The sequence below is a fragment of the Myotis daubentonii genome, chromosome 1 (assembly GCF_963259705.1).
Source record: "Myotis daubentonii chromosome 1, mMyoDau2.1, whole genome shotgun sequence".
NCBI lineage: Eukaryota > Metazoa > Chordata > Mammalia > Chiroptera > Vespertilionidae > Myotis > Myotis daubentonii.
Genome location: NC_081840.1, coordinates 118,176,006 through 118,194,262, shown reverse-complemented (window position 1 = coordinate 118,194,262; position 18,257 = coordinate 118,176,006). Strand labels below are relative to the sequence as shown.

Genomic DNA, 18,257 nt, shown 5'->3' with positions numbered 1-18,257 from the left:
TTCTTAATGATTTACAAGTATAAGTACATTTAACTATGTGTACATACATTCTGGACCTTGGAAATTTTTTCCCATATAAAAATATGGTAAATGGTGTTTGGGTTCCTACCATAGTTCACAAAGTTTACTTAAGCCACAAAGAACTATGCTTAACTTCTCCCTAACAATATCAGTGAATAAGACAAATGAAAATACACAGTATTTTGTAGTACTGTAATTAATATTTTTCTAAGATGGACAGTGAATTATTAGCTGAGTTGATCACTATTCCCAGAATATCTTTGCATGCATTCTTTTTGTTCCTTTACAGGAAAATATTCTCAACTCCTCTATGAGTTCTCAGTGAACACAACCCCACTCTCCCGCCTCCATACTCTCACCCGCACCTGATATAAATAGAGAAAACACATCTGAACTTTTGAGCATTTTCTGGGAGCTAAAATAAATGTGAGGACTTCTATTGCCTTTTAGTTCAATTCTATACATTTTTATGTGTAGTGAGAGCAAGTCCACTTTGAGTGACTATATAACATTCATGACAAGTTGGAGAGTCCTCTTGAACTTAGTAAAAAAGTTATAACAATAAAAGTTTGACATTTTCATAGTTAATTTAGTTCTCAGGAAGTAAACAGAACTGTTTTTAAAATATCTGTTTTGTGGATAAAAGTATATGCACATAATATATGTATCCTTGCACAGTTTATATTCACACTCTTCCTTATAGCTTCAAAGGGTTTTGCATTGTAGGAAAACCATAATGATTACTTCTGATATGTTTTAGAAGAAGTAATGGCCTTTCAAAGTTTCTTCTAGTCTCTGTTTTTATAAAATTGTTTTTAAATGTATTTCCCTGGATTATACTGCATTTAGAATTCAATCATTTTCCTTTCTTTCTTCAAAACTATTTTAGATTGTATGTGAATATATGGAAACAATGAGGTTGGTCTGAAGACTGAAAAGTAAAAATGTACACTGGAAACATATTACTACATGGGGCCATTCCCTCTCCCTCTGTAGGGCAACCCATAACAGATTTATTCCTTTCTGTAGCTTTCAAAATCTACTTATTGCACCCTATGGATCTGAAATGGGAAAATGGAGCTAGTTTTCCTTCTGGTCTCAGCGTGTCTTCTAGTTCAAAAAATAGAATTTGTATCACATAATAGAGAGCAAGTGAAAATCTTGCAGTCAGCATAGGCAAACTAGACTGAAGTTAGAAAATAGTGTCATAGAAGAAAATTAGAATGTGTATATGCTCCACAGGTTGAGAAAGGGATGTAGTTAATTTTATAGGTCAGTTTTGTTTGGCAGATTAAAGAAAGGCTGATGCTCTATTTGCATCAATATGTAAAAAACAATTATCTTTGTGATTCTTATTGCTTTGAGAAAATAATCCATAGACATAGAATGAATGAAATTACATTATGTTACTTAAATTATCCTATAGAATAATTGACTACATTCATTTTCCCTTTTAAATATTCCTAGGGATAAAAATTAGCATCACCATGTAAATAATATTGTCCTAGGAACTTTAGGTTTTATTGTAATGGTTTACTTTAAGAATCAATGTAGAAAAGCTTTAAGTTCAACTGAATGTTAATAAAGAGTTGGGAAACCAAGAGGTAATAAGATCCAGCAGATAGGACATCTTTGGTCAATTTATTTTTTATCTACCTAATATTCCATTTCAGGAAGCAAAAATGTCTAAATAATTAATAGTTAGAGATTTTTCTTATAAGATCTTCTTAAATAAAAATTTATATTACCAATGAAGAAGTTGTAATGAAGTCTAAAAAACTTTAATCATAATTTTTACAATTGCTTTTTAGATTACATACAATGTCTGGTTTTTCTTTTACAAACATAAACACTCCAACTATTGTAAAAATATTAACTAAGACAAAATAATAATAAAAATGATTATATTCTTTTTTACTACACTCCTCAACCCTACCTAAAAAATAACACAAATGGGTCCTGGCTGGTTGGCTCAATTGGTTGGAGCATTATCCCATACATCAAAAAATGTTGTGTGTTTGATTCCAGTCAGGGTACATACCTAGGTTGTTATTTCCATCTCTAGTTCGGGCCTGTTCTGGAGGCAACCAATCAATGTCTCTCTCACACATTGATGTTTCACGCTCTCTCTCCCTTCCTCTCTCTTTAAAATGAATAAAAGCATATTCTCAGATGAGAATTAAAAAAACTAACAAACAAACAAAAACACACTCAAATTTATTTTAGTATATAGATAATAAAATAATTTAAATATGTAACCGAGGTTTAACACAGGCTTGACATTTTTTTAATACATTAAAAAATAATAACATAAAAATGTTGATACTTCTAATTCATTTTACACGATACAACTTTACTGCTTTCCCTTTGAATGTTTGTAAATTTACAGTAAGCCAAGGACAAAATAGAAATTCACCACAAATTAAGAGTAATAAATAATTAAGAACAAATTATAAAGAAAGAACTCTTCTGCCATTAAGAAATCAAACAGGTATTGGTTCCCGAGGGATTTTAGAATTGCAGAATAAAATATTTATTCATTAACATCTGCAATTTTATCTAAATAAAGCTAGTTAACTAACTTTATCACCAACTCTACTTGAATTCACATAAACTTCTGTCTAATTTATAGACACATAAACTATCTTAACTACTTAGTAGAATAGACTTTTCATCAAAACAAATAAATAGAGTACCAGAACAGTGGAGCTGCTCGTAGTATGCTCCATAAATTTTCAAAATGCTTTCATTCTTATATTGGCATAAGCTTAAGATCTCTTGAAAATCATATATATATATATATATATATATATATATATATATATATATATATAAAATATTTGGAATCTTACCTGTAACAAGAAAGCTGCATCTCCCCGCTCCAGCTTCATTTATGATGCTACAGTTATAAACCCCATAGTTTTCATTGGAAAGACTCTTCACCGGGTATTCTGTGTACTCTTGAGAGTCAAACTGACCTGTCCGTAATAATTTGTTGCCCAAGCGCCACTCATAGGTCAGTACCCGTATGGGATAAGCTCTCAGAACCCGGCAGCTCATAGTGACACTTCGCTCTTGTCCTTGCCGGATTTCCAAAAATGCTGGTTCCACAGCAGGAGGATCTGCAGGAAAGAAATGTTAAAACAGGTAAAATATGTTGCAATGGTTATTCTTTTTTAAAAAGAATATGTTTTTATTGATGAGAGAGAGAGAGAGGGAGAGAGAGAGAGAGAGAGAGAGAGAGAGAGAGAGAGAGAGAGAGAGAGATAAGGAGAAAGAAACATTGATGAGAGAGATACATCTATTGACTTCCTTTAGTACACCTTCAACTGGGGATCTAGCTCATGACCTGGGCATGTGCCCTGACCAGGAATCGAACCAGATGCTTATCAGTGCATGGCAGGATGCTCAGCCAACTGAGCTACACCAGCCAGGGTAAGGCAATAGCTATTCTTATTGTGAAAAGTTATTTTAAAATATATCCAGCAATAGGGAAGGAGTAAAAGAGGCGGATGGAGTCATATTTAGGCACAGGATTTTCAGCTGGGGAAGAGTAGAGGCACAGAATGGGATGGTCCAACACCCACATGTGGCATTTTTTTTTTATTTATTTTTTAAATGGGAGGGATATCTTGGCTGTGGAGGTCCCAGTGAGGAGCAAGGAGTCCCAGCCCTTCGTCAAGGGTTCCTTGCTGGGAAGGAAAGTCCCTGTAATTTTGGTCTGTAAAAACCAGAGGGGAATGAAGCTGAGGGAGATAGGAGGGTTGGTAAGATTCCTAGGCAGTTCCTCTTAAAGGGCCTGTGCACAAACTTACTTGGACTCACTCCCTCTGAACTCCAGTGCTGGAGCAGCAGATTGAAGGGATCCAGGGCCATATGGGGAGGAACTAAACTGTCAGGCATCAGGGCAGGAACTGGGAGCAGCTTTTTCCTAGAGCAGTGGTTCTCAACCTTCCTAATGCCGCGACCCTTTAATACAGTTCCTCATGTTGTGGTGACCCCCAAACATAAAATTATTTTCATTGCTACTTCATAACTGTAATTTTGCTACTGTTATGAATCATAATGTAAATATCTGATATGCAGGATATATTTTCATTGTTACAAATTGAACATAATTAAAGCATACTGATTAATCACACAAATAATTGTATACTCAATATGTATTTTCTGATGGTCTTAGGCGACCTCTGTGAAAGGGTCATTCAACCCCCAAAGGGTTAGCGACCCAGAGGTTGAGAACCGCTGTCCTAGAGGAAGGTGCTCACACAGGTCATCCTTCCTCTGTTGAGATCTCCGCCCACCCAGAGCTGACTGGCAGGAACCATAGCCAGTCCCATCAACCTGGCCCACACTGTCTGTCAGGCCCTGATAATTCCATGAGATCCTGCCCCATCCAATTTGCAGCCCCAATCATGCTGTTTGGAGTGGTTTTTCCATATGAATGGCCTATATTGGCTCAGGCTTCATACTTTCCTAAAATCTCTAAAACAAGTAGTAGCTGTACTCAGTATGCCCCATACTTCTCAATAGGTGGTCCCAGGCTTGGCACTAGCAGCAGCTTGTCATGGTTCACAGTTTGGCCTCTCCTAGGCAATTCTAAGCCCAACACAAGTAGCAACCATCTGCAGATCACTCTGTAACTCATGACGCATGGCCCCAGGCAGGGCATAGGCAGTGGCTGACTTTATATCTCCTGGGAGGCCCCAGGGCCAGTGTACCCAGTGGACAGCTTCAAACAATGCAAGATTACAACTCTACCACATCCATGAGAAAACACACTCAAGGGGCAGACTCAGTGAGCACCAAATCCCCACTGAAGCAAGTCCTGCTTCATAGGAATGTTTCTTTCACAGCAGCTCTTCCACTGTAGTGCAGCTGGTCCACATAGCTAATGGCCTGGGGGTCAATCCCTCCCAGTGATGCTAACAGCAATCAAGGCTCAACAAGAACAGGAAAATGCACAGTCCACACAGGAGTGCACCTAGAGTGCCCAGCTCAGGTGACTGGGGAGGCTGAGCCACTGGGTCCTACAGGACACATACTATACAAGGCCACTCTACAAATTCCAGGAGACATAGCAATTCTATATAACACATAGAAATAAAGACAGGGAAGCAGCAAAAATGCAGAGACAAAGAAACATGTCACAAATAAAAAAACAGTCGAAATATCCAGAAAAAGCACTAAATGAAATGGAAGCAAGCAAACTACTATATACAAAGTTCAAAACAATGGTCAAGGAACTTAGTGAGATTTTTAAGGAAATTATTGAGAACATGAACAACATAAAAAAAAACAGTCATAAATGAAGGATATATAACTGAAATAAAGAATAATTTACAGGGAATCAACAGTAGAGTAGAGGACACCAAGAATCAAATCAGCAATTTGGAATATGAAGAAGCATAAAACACCCAAATCAGAAGAGTAAAAGAAAAAAAAAATCCAAAAATATGAAGATTGTATAAGGAGCCTCTGGGAGATATTCAAGCGTACCAATATTCTCATCATGGCAGTGCCTAAAGGAGAAGAGAGGGAGCAAGAAATTGGAAATCTAATTGAAGAAATAGCCTGGTCGATGTGGCTTAGTGGTTGAGCATTGACCTATGAACCAAGAGATTATAGTTAAATCCCTGGTCAGGGCACATGCCTGGGCTCTGGGCTCTATCCCCAGTGTAGGGCATGCAGGAGTCAGCCAATCAATGATTATCTCTCATCATTGATGCTTCTATCTCTTTCTCCAACTTTCTTCCTCTTTGAAATCAATAAAATGTTAAAACAAAAAGAAATAATGACAGAAAACTTCTCCTACCTGGTGAAAGAAATATACTTACACGTCCAGGAAGCAGAGTCCCAAACAAGAGACTAACACCAAAGAGGCTAACACCAAGACACATAATAATTAAAATGCCAAAGGTTAAAGACAAAGAGAGAACCTTAAAAACAGCAAGAGAAAAGCAGGGAGTGCACATAAGACTATCAGTTGATTTCTCGGCAGAAATTTTGCAGACCAGAAGGGATTGACAGGAAATATTCAAATTGATGAAGAGCAAGGACCTCCAACCAAGATTACTCTACCCAGCAAAGCTATCATTTAGAATTGAAGTTCAGATAAAATTTTCACAAACAAGAAAAAGCTAAAGGAGTTCATCATGACCAAACCAGTATTACATGAAATGTTGAATGATATTCTTGAAGAAAAAGAAGAAGAAGAAGAAGAAGAAGAAGAAGAAGAAGAAGAAGAAGAAGAAGAAGAAGAAGAAGAAGAAGAAGAAGAAGGAGAAGAAGAAGCAATAAATACATATATATCAACAACTGAATCTAAAAGTCTAAATAAACAAATAAGGAATTTAATGAAGAAAATAAACTGACCACTTGCCCCTATAGGACACATACTACATAAGGGGAGACAGTTGTGACACTCTTAAAAATAAATATTTTTTTAAAAGAGATGATAAAAAAGCATAAGCTGGTAAAACTAACAGAGTTTAGTTGTTTATTTTTTGTTGTTTTTCTAGCTGCCTCTCAGAAAAGATTGTCATGACTGTGCTTGGATTATACTGTCAGAAACCAAATGATGTTCTTATGAATATAAAATTCAGAGTCTCCAAACTAGTATGAAACCTTGAAGCAGATAAAGATATTGGTGAATTATAATTATTTCCATGTGAGACTCAGTCCCCAAGCTTTGGATACACATTTTTAATAAATTAGGTAACACAAGTATACACATTTATTCTATAAATTATTTATCCTGAATTTATTTGACTGCGAGTCATAATATCAAGTGTAAACCTTAAACAAACTTTACACATTGTACTACAAGTGAATGTGGTTTTCAACCCATGGCAACATGTTCATTTATCTGGCTTAACTGTGATTTTTTTTGATGTAATTAAAACTTGCTACACTTCATACCTAATATATTTGTTTTTGATAGGAAGATTTCTAAAAGGTTTTACATACTTCTATCCTTATTTAGAGTAGTCAAAATATAGTCCTTTTCTTAATGACTCCAAATGGTCATAATTAATGACAATTATTTCTGGGTGCTAACAATGGGCTTTATTTAATTAAAGAAATTGTATGTGACCACTCAGGATTGCACTGCACAACACAATCAAGTCCTTGATTAGATACTTATAGCAACCTCTTGAGCTGTAAAATACAAAACTGTACAGCTCTACCTGTTATCCCTTCCAGCAAGATACTAAAAGATTTTAGGACTACCACACCAAATGTTCCGTCTCATATTCTTTTCCTGTTATTCTATATACTTTTTATACTATTGCTCTTTTCACTGCCAATCTATTATTTGTTGAAAGAAGTTCTTGCTTCTTTCAACAAATATCTTTAAACTGTCTTTCTAATTCTAGTTTTATTCATAAATGTAATGTGTGTTTTTTTCCTTTAAAAGTGTTTTGATTTCAGAGAAAGGAAGGGAGAGGAAGAGAGAAACATCGATGGAATGCCTCCTGCACATCTACTGGGACTCAAGCCTGCAACCAGGGCAACCTCCTGGTGTATGGGACGATGCTCAACAAACTGAGCCACACTGGCTGAGCTTGAATTTATTTTTTTTAGTTCTTCCTATATAACTGCTAAGAATTAAAAAAAAATGAATGATTAGAAAAACATCCTGTCTGCCTATAAGTTTATGGTCTAATAAAATAGGCAGACGTATAAGTAGCTAATTTATAAAACTGAAGTAAAATAAACTATTCTAGGGTAGAAAGTAAAGAACTGAATAACACTTAGGAGGACTGACCTCCCAAGTGTTTCAGCAAGGCATCTCAGAGAAGGTGATACTTGAGCTGTGATTTCCAGATATAAGAAAATGATCAGGTTAGTAAGCATGAGCAGACATTCCAGGTAGGGGGATTAGTTCATGCAACTAATATAGAGACATAGAGATGGGGAAGTATTCAGAGAAATATAGATGAGTTAGCATCTTTTTTCAACAGCATGTGATTATATTCTATTTTTCCCAGAAAGTCTGATGATCTTTCTATTTCACTCAGAACTCGTGGCACTTTATTATTCATTTACGTTTACTATAACTACTGGTATATTTGAATACAAATGAACCTTCTTATTTTGTGCTTTCTATTTGTTTTGTTTTTTTCTTTGATTGTCTTATTCTAGATTGATGGATTACTTCATTATTTCAAAGTTTTTCCTGCTACTAGTTGTGAATTTAATTACTCTGTTTCTATTATTTTATTGATTATCCAAGAGCATGCAACATGCATCTTAAGTTAGCTAAAAACATTGATTAATACTTTTACCATCCTCCTGGGAAAAATAAGAATCTTAGAAGAGTTTGCTTATTTTATTCCCATTCTAATATGTTCTACCAAGCCATGAATTTTAATTCTCTCGTTTTATTAAAATTATTGGAAATTATAGTAATTTTATACCTGCATTTTTATTTAGAATTATTCAGGTATATGCTAGCTTATTTGCCCTTAGAGTACTTCCTTCTTTCATCATAGACTTTCCAAATTTGTGATCACTTTCCTTTTGCCTGAAGTATATCATTTAAAAATATCTTTAGTGAACGTTCTAATATGATTTTATAAAAATATTTTAAGCTCATTCTTAAAGAATACGTCTTTGTACATAGGATTGTAGGTTAACAGTATTTTCTTTCAACACATAAGGATATTATTCCACTGTCTTCAGATCACCATTTTGTTTCTGCAGAGAAGTAAGCTTAAAATCTCACACTTTAAAGTGCATTTCTTTTTTCTACCAGCTATTTTTAAAATCTCTTTGTCTTTGATACTCCACAGCTTCAATATAATGTTTTCAGGTATGGGTTTTTCTTTCACTTATAGTTTGAGGTTTTCTTGGCTTCTTAAATCTGTTGGTTTAAGTTTGTAGTCTTTCATCTAAGTGATTTTTGAAAACTTATAATCAGTCTTCAAAGAATACCTGTGTTCATTTCTTTCTATCCTCATTTGAGGGTCTTTTTTATTCTGTTTTATATGTCTCTTAGCATTTCATTCTTTGGAATACACATTGAGGACAAACCTTTGTAATTAGGAGTAAATGTTTTAGTGTGTGGGCCAGTGCTCTAACCACAGAACACCACTGGCTAGGGCTGGAATCAATGATAGTATTTGATGTGACTTTATCATTTGAGACAAAAAATTTAAAGAATACTTTAGCAATTGAATAGATTTCAAGGCAGAAATTTTATTTTTATGTACATAATCTGAAATACATGAAAACAAATTTATAATTAATTCATTGAAAATATAAGCAAGGTTGATAATAAAAAGCCTCTATCAAATCAGTTTGTAAATACAATGCTACTGATTTATTATATTGTATTTAATGGTATCTTTATTGTTTTTTAAAAGTTACTGTGATCTTTCATTCATCCACTAATATTCTCAGCTGCCTAATATAATGTCTCTTCTTATATTTTACTCAAAATAATTATTCTAGAATGAAAATTTTAGAGACATTACTTTATAGGTAGTAAGGAATTATGCTGTTCTTACTCATCTGCTCTTTAAAATTATATATGCCATTATTAAAACTAATATGTATATAGTTGGAGATTGATTCTAATTTTAATAAATGTTGGATTTATAATATGCACAATCTATTGCTTTATATCTTTCGGACTTCATAATTTTGTTGAAATTTAAGATAGAAAATTATAGAAAAACTAGTGGCCTGGTGCACAAATTTGGGCACATTGAAAGGAAATCAATTAGAAGAAATATTTTATTTATTAATTTTTATTTTTTAAATATATTTTTATTGATTTCAGAGAGGAAGGAAGAGGGAGGGAGAGAGCAATAGAAACATCCATGATGATAGAGAATCATTGATTGGCTGCCTCTGGCAAGTCCCCCACTGGGGATTGAGCCCACAACCCGGGCATGTGTCCTTGACTGGAATCAAACCTGGGACCTTTCAGCTTGAAGGTTGACACTCTATCCACTGAGCCAAACTGACTAGGGCTAGAAGTAATATTTTAATATCGCTATTTGCCCTATCTCTATAATAGAAGTGTCAACCAAATTCATGATCGACAATGACAGATGGAAACACACGTATGCAATGGGTGCCAGTGAGAGCTTTATATGTATTATGCATGTCCAAGTCAACTTAGCCTTTTATAGAAATAGAACTAGAGGCCCGGTGTATGAAATTCGTGCACTGGGGATGGGTGGGGGGTCCCTTAGCCCGGCCTGTGCCCTCTCGCAGTCTGGGACCCCTCCCTCCTTACCACCCACCTGCTTGCTGCTTCCTACCGCTCGGCTTGCTGCTCTTTAGTGCTGCCGCGAAGGCTTCCGCCACCACCGCTGCACTCGCCATCTGCCCTGGCCCCTGCTGTGGGTCGGAGCTCCTCTGTTACAACAAAGGTTTGGGTTCCATTCTGCCATGGCACCTACTTAGGTTTCGGGTTGATCCCCAGTCGGGCTGACTGCTGCTCAGGAAGTGACTGAGGACCGCGTGCTCTAGTCATTCGGTGGGGAGCTGGGGTTCCATTGCCAACCTGGCCCACTCTGATCCCCACTGCTCACGCTTCTACATCAAGGATGACTTCAACTATGGCAGCTGCGTGGCCTCCACTAGCGTACACATCCGCATGGGTAGGTCACCCTCTCCATGGCTCGCCAGGTGTGGCTGCTGCACAGTCACCCCAGAGGCGGATTTCCAGGTTCCCAGGGAGACTGCCCTCCACGCTGGACTCCCAGGGAGAGCTGGGTTGGAGGGAAAGCACTTCGCCTGGAGCAGAGCACCCGTCCTGTGCAGGGCTCGCAGGGTTTGTGTCCCTGATCCTGCCCTCAGCAGCCCCAGCACCGAGGTGGTGGGCTTTGGGGCTGCTGAGTGCCAAACCCCCCATGCGGGTTTGTGTCTCCGATCCTGCCCCCAGCAGCCCCAGCACTGTGGTGCGGGGTTTGGTGCTGCTGGGTTCAGGGGCCCCCTGCGGGTTTGTTTCTCCAATCCTGCCCCCAGGAGCCCCAGCACTGCGGTGGCTGGCCTTGAGTCTGCTGGGTGCCGGGCCTACAGGTTTGTGTCTCTGATCCCCCCAACAGCCCCAAGACCATGATGGCAGGGCTTGGGGCTGCTGGGTGCTGGGCCTGTATGTTTGTGTCTCTGATTGGGCCCCCAGCAGCCCCTGCAAAAATAGGGCTTCCTTGGGCCGATCGTGCAACCAAGCCCCACCACCCTGGACCACACATGGGGGTCCCGCCCACCCAGGGTAGCAGACGGGGATCCCGATAACCCAGGGCCACACACAGGAGTCCTGCCTGCCCAGGGTCACACACGGAGGTCCCAGCCACCCAGGGCCACACACGGGGGTCCTGGCTGGGGACGAGTTTAGGCGGCACATGGGGGCCCAGATGGCGGCTTGCGCTGGCCTGCCCTGCCTGCAGTATGCAAATTAGCCACCATCTTTGTTGGCAGTTAATTTGCATATCATGCTGGTTAGCCAATGGGAGGCATAGCAAAGGTACAGTCAATTACCATGTTTGTCTATTATTAGATAGGATAAACTTGCTTAATTATACCTGCTTTCTCATTTAGCTAAACTTTTTCCAGCCCAGTGAAGCACCCCAACTTGTCTTTCAGGTAATTGTCAGCAACACAGCAGTAAATATCAACATGAAGCAGATTATTATTGTAGATCACACAGGGAGAACAAAGGGTAAAATATTTTACCTGTAGCAGTGTTTGACTATATTCTGTGCAGTGAGAAAACCTGAAGTCATTTCCAAGGTCTGCCATTTCATTTCTTACTTCTTTTCTGTCGGATCAAGTTTCTAAGCTTTCTAAATCTCTATTTCCCAGCTAATGAAAAGAAAATAGGATTCCACTGAGTGTCCTATCTACCTACTTCAGGACTTCTGTGAGGATCAAATGAGATGAGGCACGGGAAAACACTTCACAGACATTTGGTTACAGTGGGAAATGTTTCCACCTGACTATAAAGCAAGTTGTGTTCCTGGGCTGAAGAAAGTGCAAGGAGGCTAGTTGCTAGGAAGAGGAAGTTGGGCATTGCTATGTGACGTCATTACCCAGATGGTCAGACACTTAACATATTAGCCTTTTATACATATAGTTTCTATTCAAATTCTGGGACCAAATTCTCAATTCTTTATAAGTTTCATTTAATAAAAAAATTATTAAGATTAACATGACCACATGCCATATTTATTATCGAGCTTTGAAAAATTAAAAATTATCTCTAGAACTTTTATATTAGAAAAAAATGTCCATTTTCAAGTTCTAGCCTCAGAAAGTAGTAGAGTCCAAGAACCTCAGATTTTCCTTGAAGGATAATGTCAAGTGTCTTTGAAAATGTTAAATGGAAGGGGTTAAAATTAGAATGAGTTAACTTCTAGTATTTCTTCCTTTCACAAGAATAGATACCGATTAATAAAGAAAACCAGAAACACAGAGAAACTGCTCATTTTCGATTTTTATTATAAATGACTAGAGGCCTAGTGCATGAAATTCGTGCAACGGATTGGGGGGTTCCTCAGCCCGGCCTACACCCTCTTGTAATCTGGGACCCCCTCAGGGGATGTCTGACTGTCGGTGTAGGCCCGATCCTGCAGGGAAGGCCTAATCTCCCAGGAATCCCTGCGGGATTGGGCCTAAAAAGGCAGTTGGATATCCCTTTTGCAATCCAGAATTGCTGGCTCTTAACTGCCTGCCTGATCACCCGTAACCACTTCTGCCTGCCTGATTGTCCCTAACCACTCACCTGCCTGCCTGATCACCCGTAACCACTTCTACCTGTCTGATTGTCCCTAACTCCTCTGCCTGCCTGATCCTCTGCCTTGGCCCGTGCTACCGCGGCTTCGTCCGGAATGATGTCCAGAAGGTCATTCGGCTGTCCGGTCTAATTAGCATATTAGGCTTTTTTTATTATAGATTATAACTAGAAAATCCATTAAGTTTATTTCTGCCAATATTTCTACATCCAAATATAAATGGTTATTTGATAAAGTCCCAACTAGGTAAAATATGAAGCTATATTGGTCTACCAAAAATATATTTTATATGTTGTATTTATATCTAGAAGTCCATTCTACATTGCCATTTTATATGTTTATTGCTCTAAATAAGTCACAGGATTTTACTTAAGAAAACATGTGTCTGCTTTTACAAATATAATATGAATGCATTAATCTTGTATAAATCTATTATACAAATAATAACAAGCAATAACCTAATAGCTAACTTGGTAGACGTAGAAATTTTCACAAAGAGGAAACTAAGCAAAAACATTATCTTTGAAATCTTGCTATGAAAATGGAAAACCCAATCTTTGGCCAAAAAGTGGATGATGATGTAGTCTTGGTAGTAAGGAGATTAAAAATAAACCCCATCAGAAGACCTACCCACAACACTCAGATAAAATAAATAAATAAAGTAATAAAAGGAATCCAAATTGGAAGGGAAGAAGTAAAACTGTCATTATTTACAGATGACAAGATACTACATGTAGAGAACCTAAAAAGTCCACCAAAAAGTATTAAAACTGATAAATGAATTTAGTAAAGTAGCAGGGTACACAATATTCAGAAATCAGTTTCATTTTTATACACCAATAAAAATCATCAGAAAATAAATTAAGAAAACAATCCCATTTACAATTGCATCAAAAATACATAAGAACAAATTTAGTCAAGGAGGTAACCAGCGTCAGAAAATTATATGACATTGTAGAAAGTGATTAGAGATACAAGTAAATGGAAGCATATACCATGCTCATTGATAGGCAGGATTAGACATCTTTAAAATGTCTACACTGCCCAAAGCAATCTTAAATTTTAATTCTATCCTAATCAAAATACAATTTTTTTTCACAAAACTAGAATACATAATAAGTATAAAATGCATACAAAACCACAAAAGATCCCAATAGCCACAGAAAAATTGAAAAGAAGATCAAAGATGGAGGTGCCATGCTATCTGATATCAAAGAATACTATAAGGCTATAGTAATCAAAATGGCATGGTACTTCCATTTGACCCAGTAATCCCACTTCTAGGATTATATCCCAAGAAAACAGAAACACCAATCAAAAGGATACAGTGGGGCCTTGACTTATGAGTTTAATTTGTCCGAGACCAAGCTTATTAAGGAGCTTGTTAAGGAGCTCATTAACTCAAATTACTCTGTCAACTGAAAGCAAAAAATTTGCGGGGAGACAGCTGGTATCTCAAAAAACTCGTTAGTCAGGACACTCGTAAGTCAAGGCCCCACTGTATATGCACCCCTATGTTCATAGCAAACAGCCTCAGTGCCCATCAGCAGGTGAGTGGATTAAAAATCTGTGGTACATCTACACAATGGAATACTATGCTGCTGTAAAAAGAAGGAATTCGTACCATTTGCAACAGCATGGATGGACCTGGAGAGCATTATGCTAAGTGAAATAAGCCAGTCAGCGAGAGATAAATATCACATGATCTCACTTTGTGGAATATAATGAACAACATAAACTGAAAAGCAAAAACAAATCCAGAGATAGAGAAGCATTGATCAGACTGTCAAACCTCAGAGGGAAGGCAGGGGAGGGTGTGGGTAAGGGGGAGAGATCAACCAAAAGACTTGTATGCATGCATATAAGCATAACCAATGGACACAGACACCAGGGGCATAAGAGCATGAGTAGGGAGTGGGGGGCAATGAGGGTATAAGGACACATATGTAATACCTTAATCAATAAAGAAAAAAACCCCAACAACTTACAATAGCTAAGATTTTGAAACAGCCTAAACTGGTGAACAAAAATAGATACAGAGACAAAGAAGCATCAAACAGACTGTCAAACTTTAGCAGGAAGACATGGGAGGGTTTGAGGGGGAGTAAGAGATCAACCAAAGGACTTGTATGCATGCATATATGCATAACCAATAGACACAGACACTAGGGGGGTGAGGGCATGTGCCAGGGGATGGGAGAGGTTGGGGGGAGGTCAATGGGGGAAAAAGAGATATATGTACTACTATTTATAATATTTTAAACAATAAAAAAGAAAAAAAAGGAATCCAAAGAACAAAATAAACAAACGAACATAACAGAAATAGACTCTGATACAGAGAACAAACTCTTGTTTGTCAGATGGGAGGGGTTGCTGGGCTGAGTGAAAAAGGTGAAGGGATTTAGAATAACAACTTGAAAGTTTCACAGTAGTCGCAGAGATGTAAACTACAGCTTAGGGAACATAGTCAATAATACTGTAATAACTTTGTATGGCGCCAGGTGGGTACTAGTCTTATCAAGGGAATAACTTCATGAATTACGTCACTGTCTAACTACTCTGCTGTACACCTGAAACTGATATAAAATGATATTGAATGTCAGCTGCAATTGAAAAAGAAAATGAAGAAAACAAATTTCAAAACAACAAAAAATAATACAGACAGAAAAAAGTGAACATCTTCTCCAAAAACATAAAAGGGAAGTTGTTTAATTTTCAGTTTTTGCTCTTGGCTTATTATTTACGCCCAAAAGTGTTTTAAACAGAAGTATCACAAGACATCACTTATATTTGGAATCTAATGAATAAAATAAAGTGATTAACAAAATAGATCCAGAGACATGGAAGCATGGAACACAGTGACAGATCTCAGCGGGAAGCGGGTGGTGGTGGGGAAGAGATTAACCAAGGAATTTATATGCATATACATGAATGCAAAACCCATGGACACAGACAATAGTGTGGTAGTCCTGGAGAGAGGGTTACAGGTGGAGGGAGTCAAAGGGGGAAATAGGGGACATCTGTAAATACTTTCAACAATAAAGATAAATGTTTCTGAAAAGTGTTTCTATATTTAATAGCTATTTTAGTTATCTTATTTTCTTTGAAGGTTGAAGACATTCTTTGTATACTATGTATGTATACATGAAATATTTTAAACTAAAACAACAAACCAAACTAAGCAAGAAAACAAAACCAAAATAATTGTAATTTCAGTGGCTGCAAAATTGTACCATCAAATATAGTGATCATATGTTCTAATTTATTTGTTTGCCTTATAAAAAGATAAAGACTTTGATGAAAGATAATGTTAGGAACCACTCATATACAGAAAATCTTAAAATTAATATATCACTCTAATTTAGGCAACAAATGTCTCTCTACTGTAATTTAAGGAAAACATTTAACACACATGCCAATAGTCAAGAAATACTACAAATCTTATATAATAAAGAGGTAATATGCAAATGGACCATCACACCCTTGCAAAAGATGGCTGCCACAAGATGGCCTGCAGGGGAGGGCATTTGGGGGCTACCAGGCCAGCAGGAGAGGGCAGTTGGGGGGCGACCAGGCCTATAGGGGAGGGCAGTTAGGGGTGACCACGCCTATAGGGGAGGGCAGTTAGGGGTGACCAGGCTGGAAGGGGAGGGCAGTTGGGGTGACCAGGCCTGTAGGGGAGGGCAGTTAGGGGTGACCAGGCTGGAAGGGGAGGGCAGTTGGGAAAAATCAAGCCCAGCAGGGGAGGGCAGATAGGGGTGACCAGGCCTGTTTGGGAGGGCAGTTAGGGGTGACCAGGCCAGCAAGGGAGGGCAGTTGGGGGGACTGGGCCTGCAGGGGAGCAGTTAGGCATTGATCAGGCTGGCAGGGGAGTGGTTAGGGGGTGAGCAGGCTGTCAGGGGAGTGGTTAGGGGGCAGTCAGGTGAGCGGTTGGGAGCCACCAGTCCCAGATTTTCGGACATCCCTCAAGGAGTCTCAGATTGGACAGGATGCAGGCTGGGCTGAGAGACACCCCCCCCCACCACCACCACAGCACGAATTTCATGCACTGGACCTCTAGTATGTTTATATAGATAAAGGGGATATAGGTAGTGATTTACACGCTCACATACTATGCTACTGAAAAAAATAACAGGACCCTTTAGTGCAGTGGTCAGCAAACTCATTAGTCAACTGATCCAAATATCAACAGTACAACGATTGAAATTTCTTTTGAGAGCCAACTTTTTAAAAATTAAACTACATAGGTAGGTACATTGTTATTAACTTAATTAGTCCTAAACAGACTTCTGCGCATGGGCCACAAAGTTTCTTTTCTTTTTTTTTTTTTGGGGGGGGGGGCGTGAAGTTTCAATCACACTGTACATGCGTGCCCGCACGTGGTATTTTGTGGAAGAGCCACACTCAAGGGGCCAAAGAGCTGCATGTGGCTCGCAAGCCGCGGTTTGCCAACCACTGCTTTAGTGGATGGTTTCAGAATATACTTCAAAACAGCCAACAACTATCTTAAAAAACACATAGTGTGTCATTATATTTCATATAGTGGTAATGACAGAAGCAAAACACTTTTTAATTTGTTGTAAATATTTGTATGTCAAGTAACTGTAATCTGGGAATTGATGGTAATAGAGAAAGAAATGTTTTCATTCTTCCTATCATGTCATAGTGGCTTCATTTGCAAACATTGGAAAATATTATAGAAGCCTTATTTAAAAGTGCTGAAATTTTCCTGAAGAATGATTCAGAGATGTAAGATAATATTCACATCTCCATTCACAGATGTTAGGATTATATTGGTAACTGTATGTTTGGGTTTCTCAGTTATATACCCAGAAGTGGAATCACTGAGTCTTAAGTCAGTTCTATTTTTAACTTTTTGAGATAACTCCATACTGCTTTCACAGTGGCTGCACCAATTTCCATTCCCACAAACTGGGTTCCTTTTTCTTCACATCCTCCTCAACATTTGTTGTCTGCTGATTTACAGATAAAAGCAGTAAAGGTGTGAGGTGATAGCTCCTGGTTTTAATTTGCATTTCTTTGATGATTAATGACATTGCACATCTTTTCATATGTCTATTGGCCATCTGCATGTACTCTTTAAAGGAGTGTCTATTCAGGTCCTTTGCCAATTTTTTAATTGGATTGTTTTTGGGGGCTGTTGCTTTGTGTAAGTTATTTATAAATTTTGGGCATTAACCCTTTATCAGCTGTACCATTGGCAAATATATTCTCCAATTCAGTGCATTGGTTTTTATTTGTTTGTTTTTTGTTTTTTTCAATTCCCACTAGAGGATATTTTTTCTATTAATTCCAGAGAGAATGGAATGTAGGGGAGAAAAGGAGAAAAAGAGAGAAGGGAGAGAGAGAGAGAAACATTGACCTGAGAAAGCCACATAAATTGGTTGCCTTCCATACTGCCCAAGCAGAGCAGGGAATCTGCAACCCAGGTACATGCCCTTCAGTGCACAGGCTGACATTCCA

The 18,257-nt window shown here is 38.1% G+C and overlaps 1 protein-coding gene across 1 annotated transcript in view; it reads right to left on the bottom strand.

Moving 5' to 3' along the window:
* Nucleotides 1–18,257, bottom strand: part of MDGA2 (MAM domain containing glycosylphosphatidylinositol anchor 2) — a 951,352-nt gene that overhangs the window by 132,029 nt on the left and 801,066 nt on the right. The window contains 1 exon segment of the mRNA XM_059659042.1: nucleotides 2,874–3,143. Coding sequence (XP_059515025.1) covers nucleotides 2,874–3,143 — 270 coding nt within the window.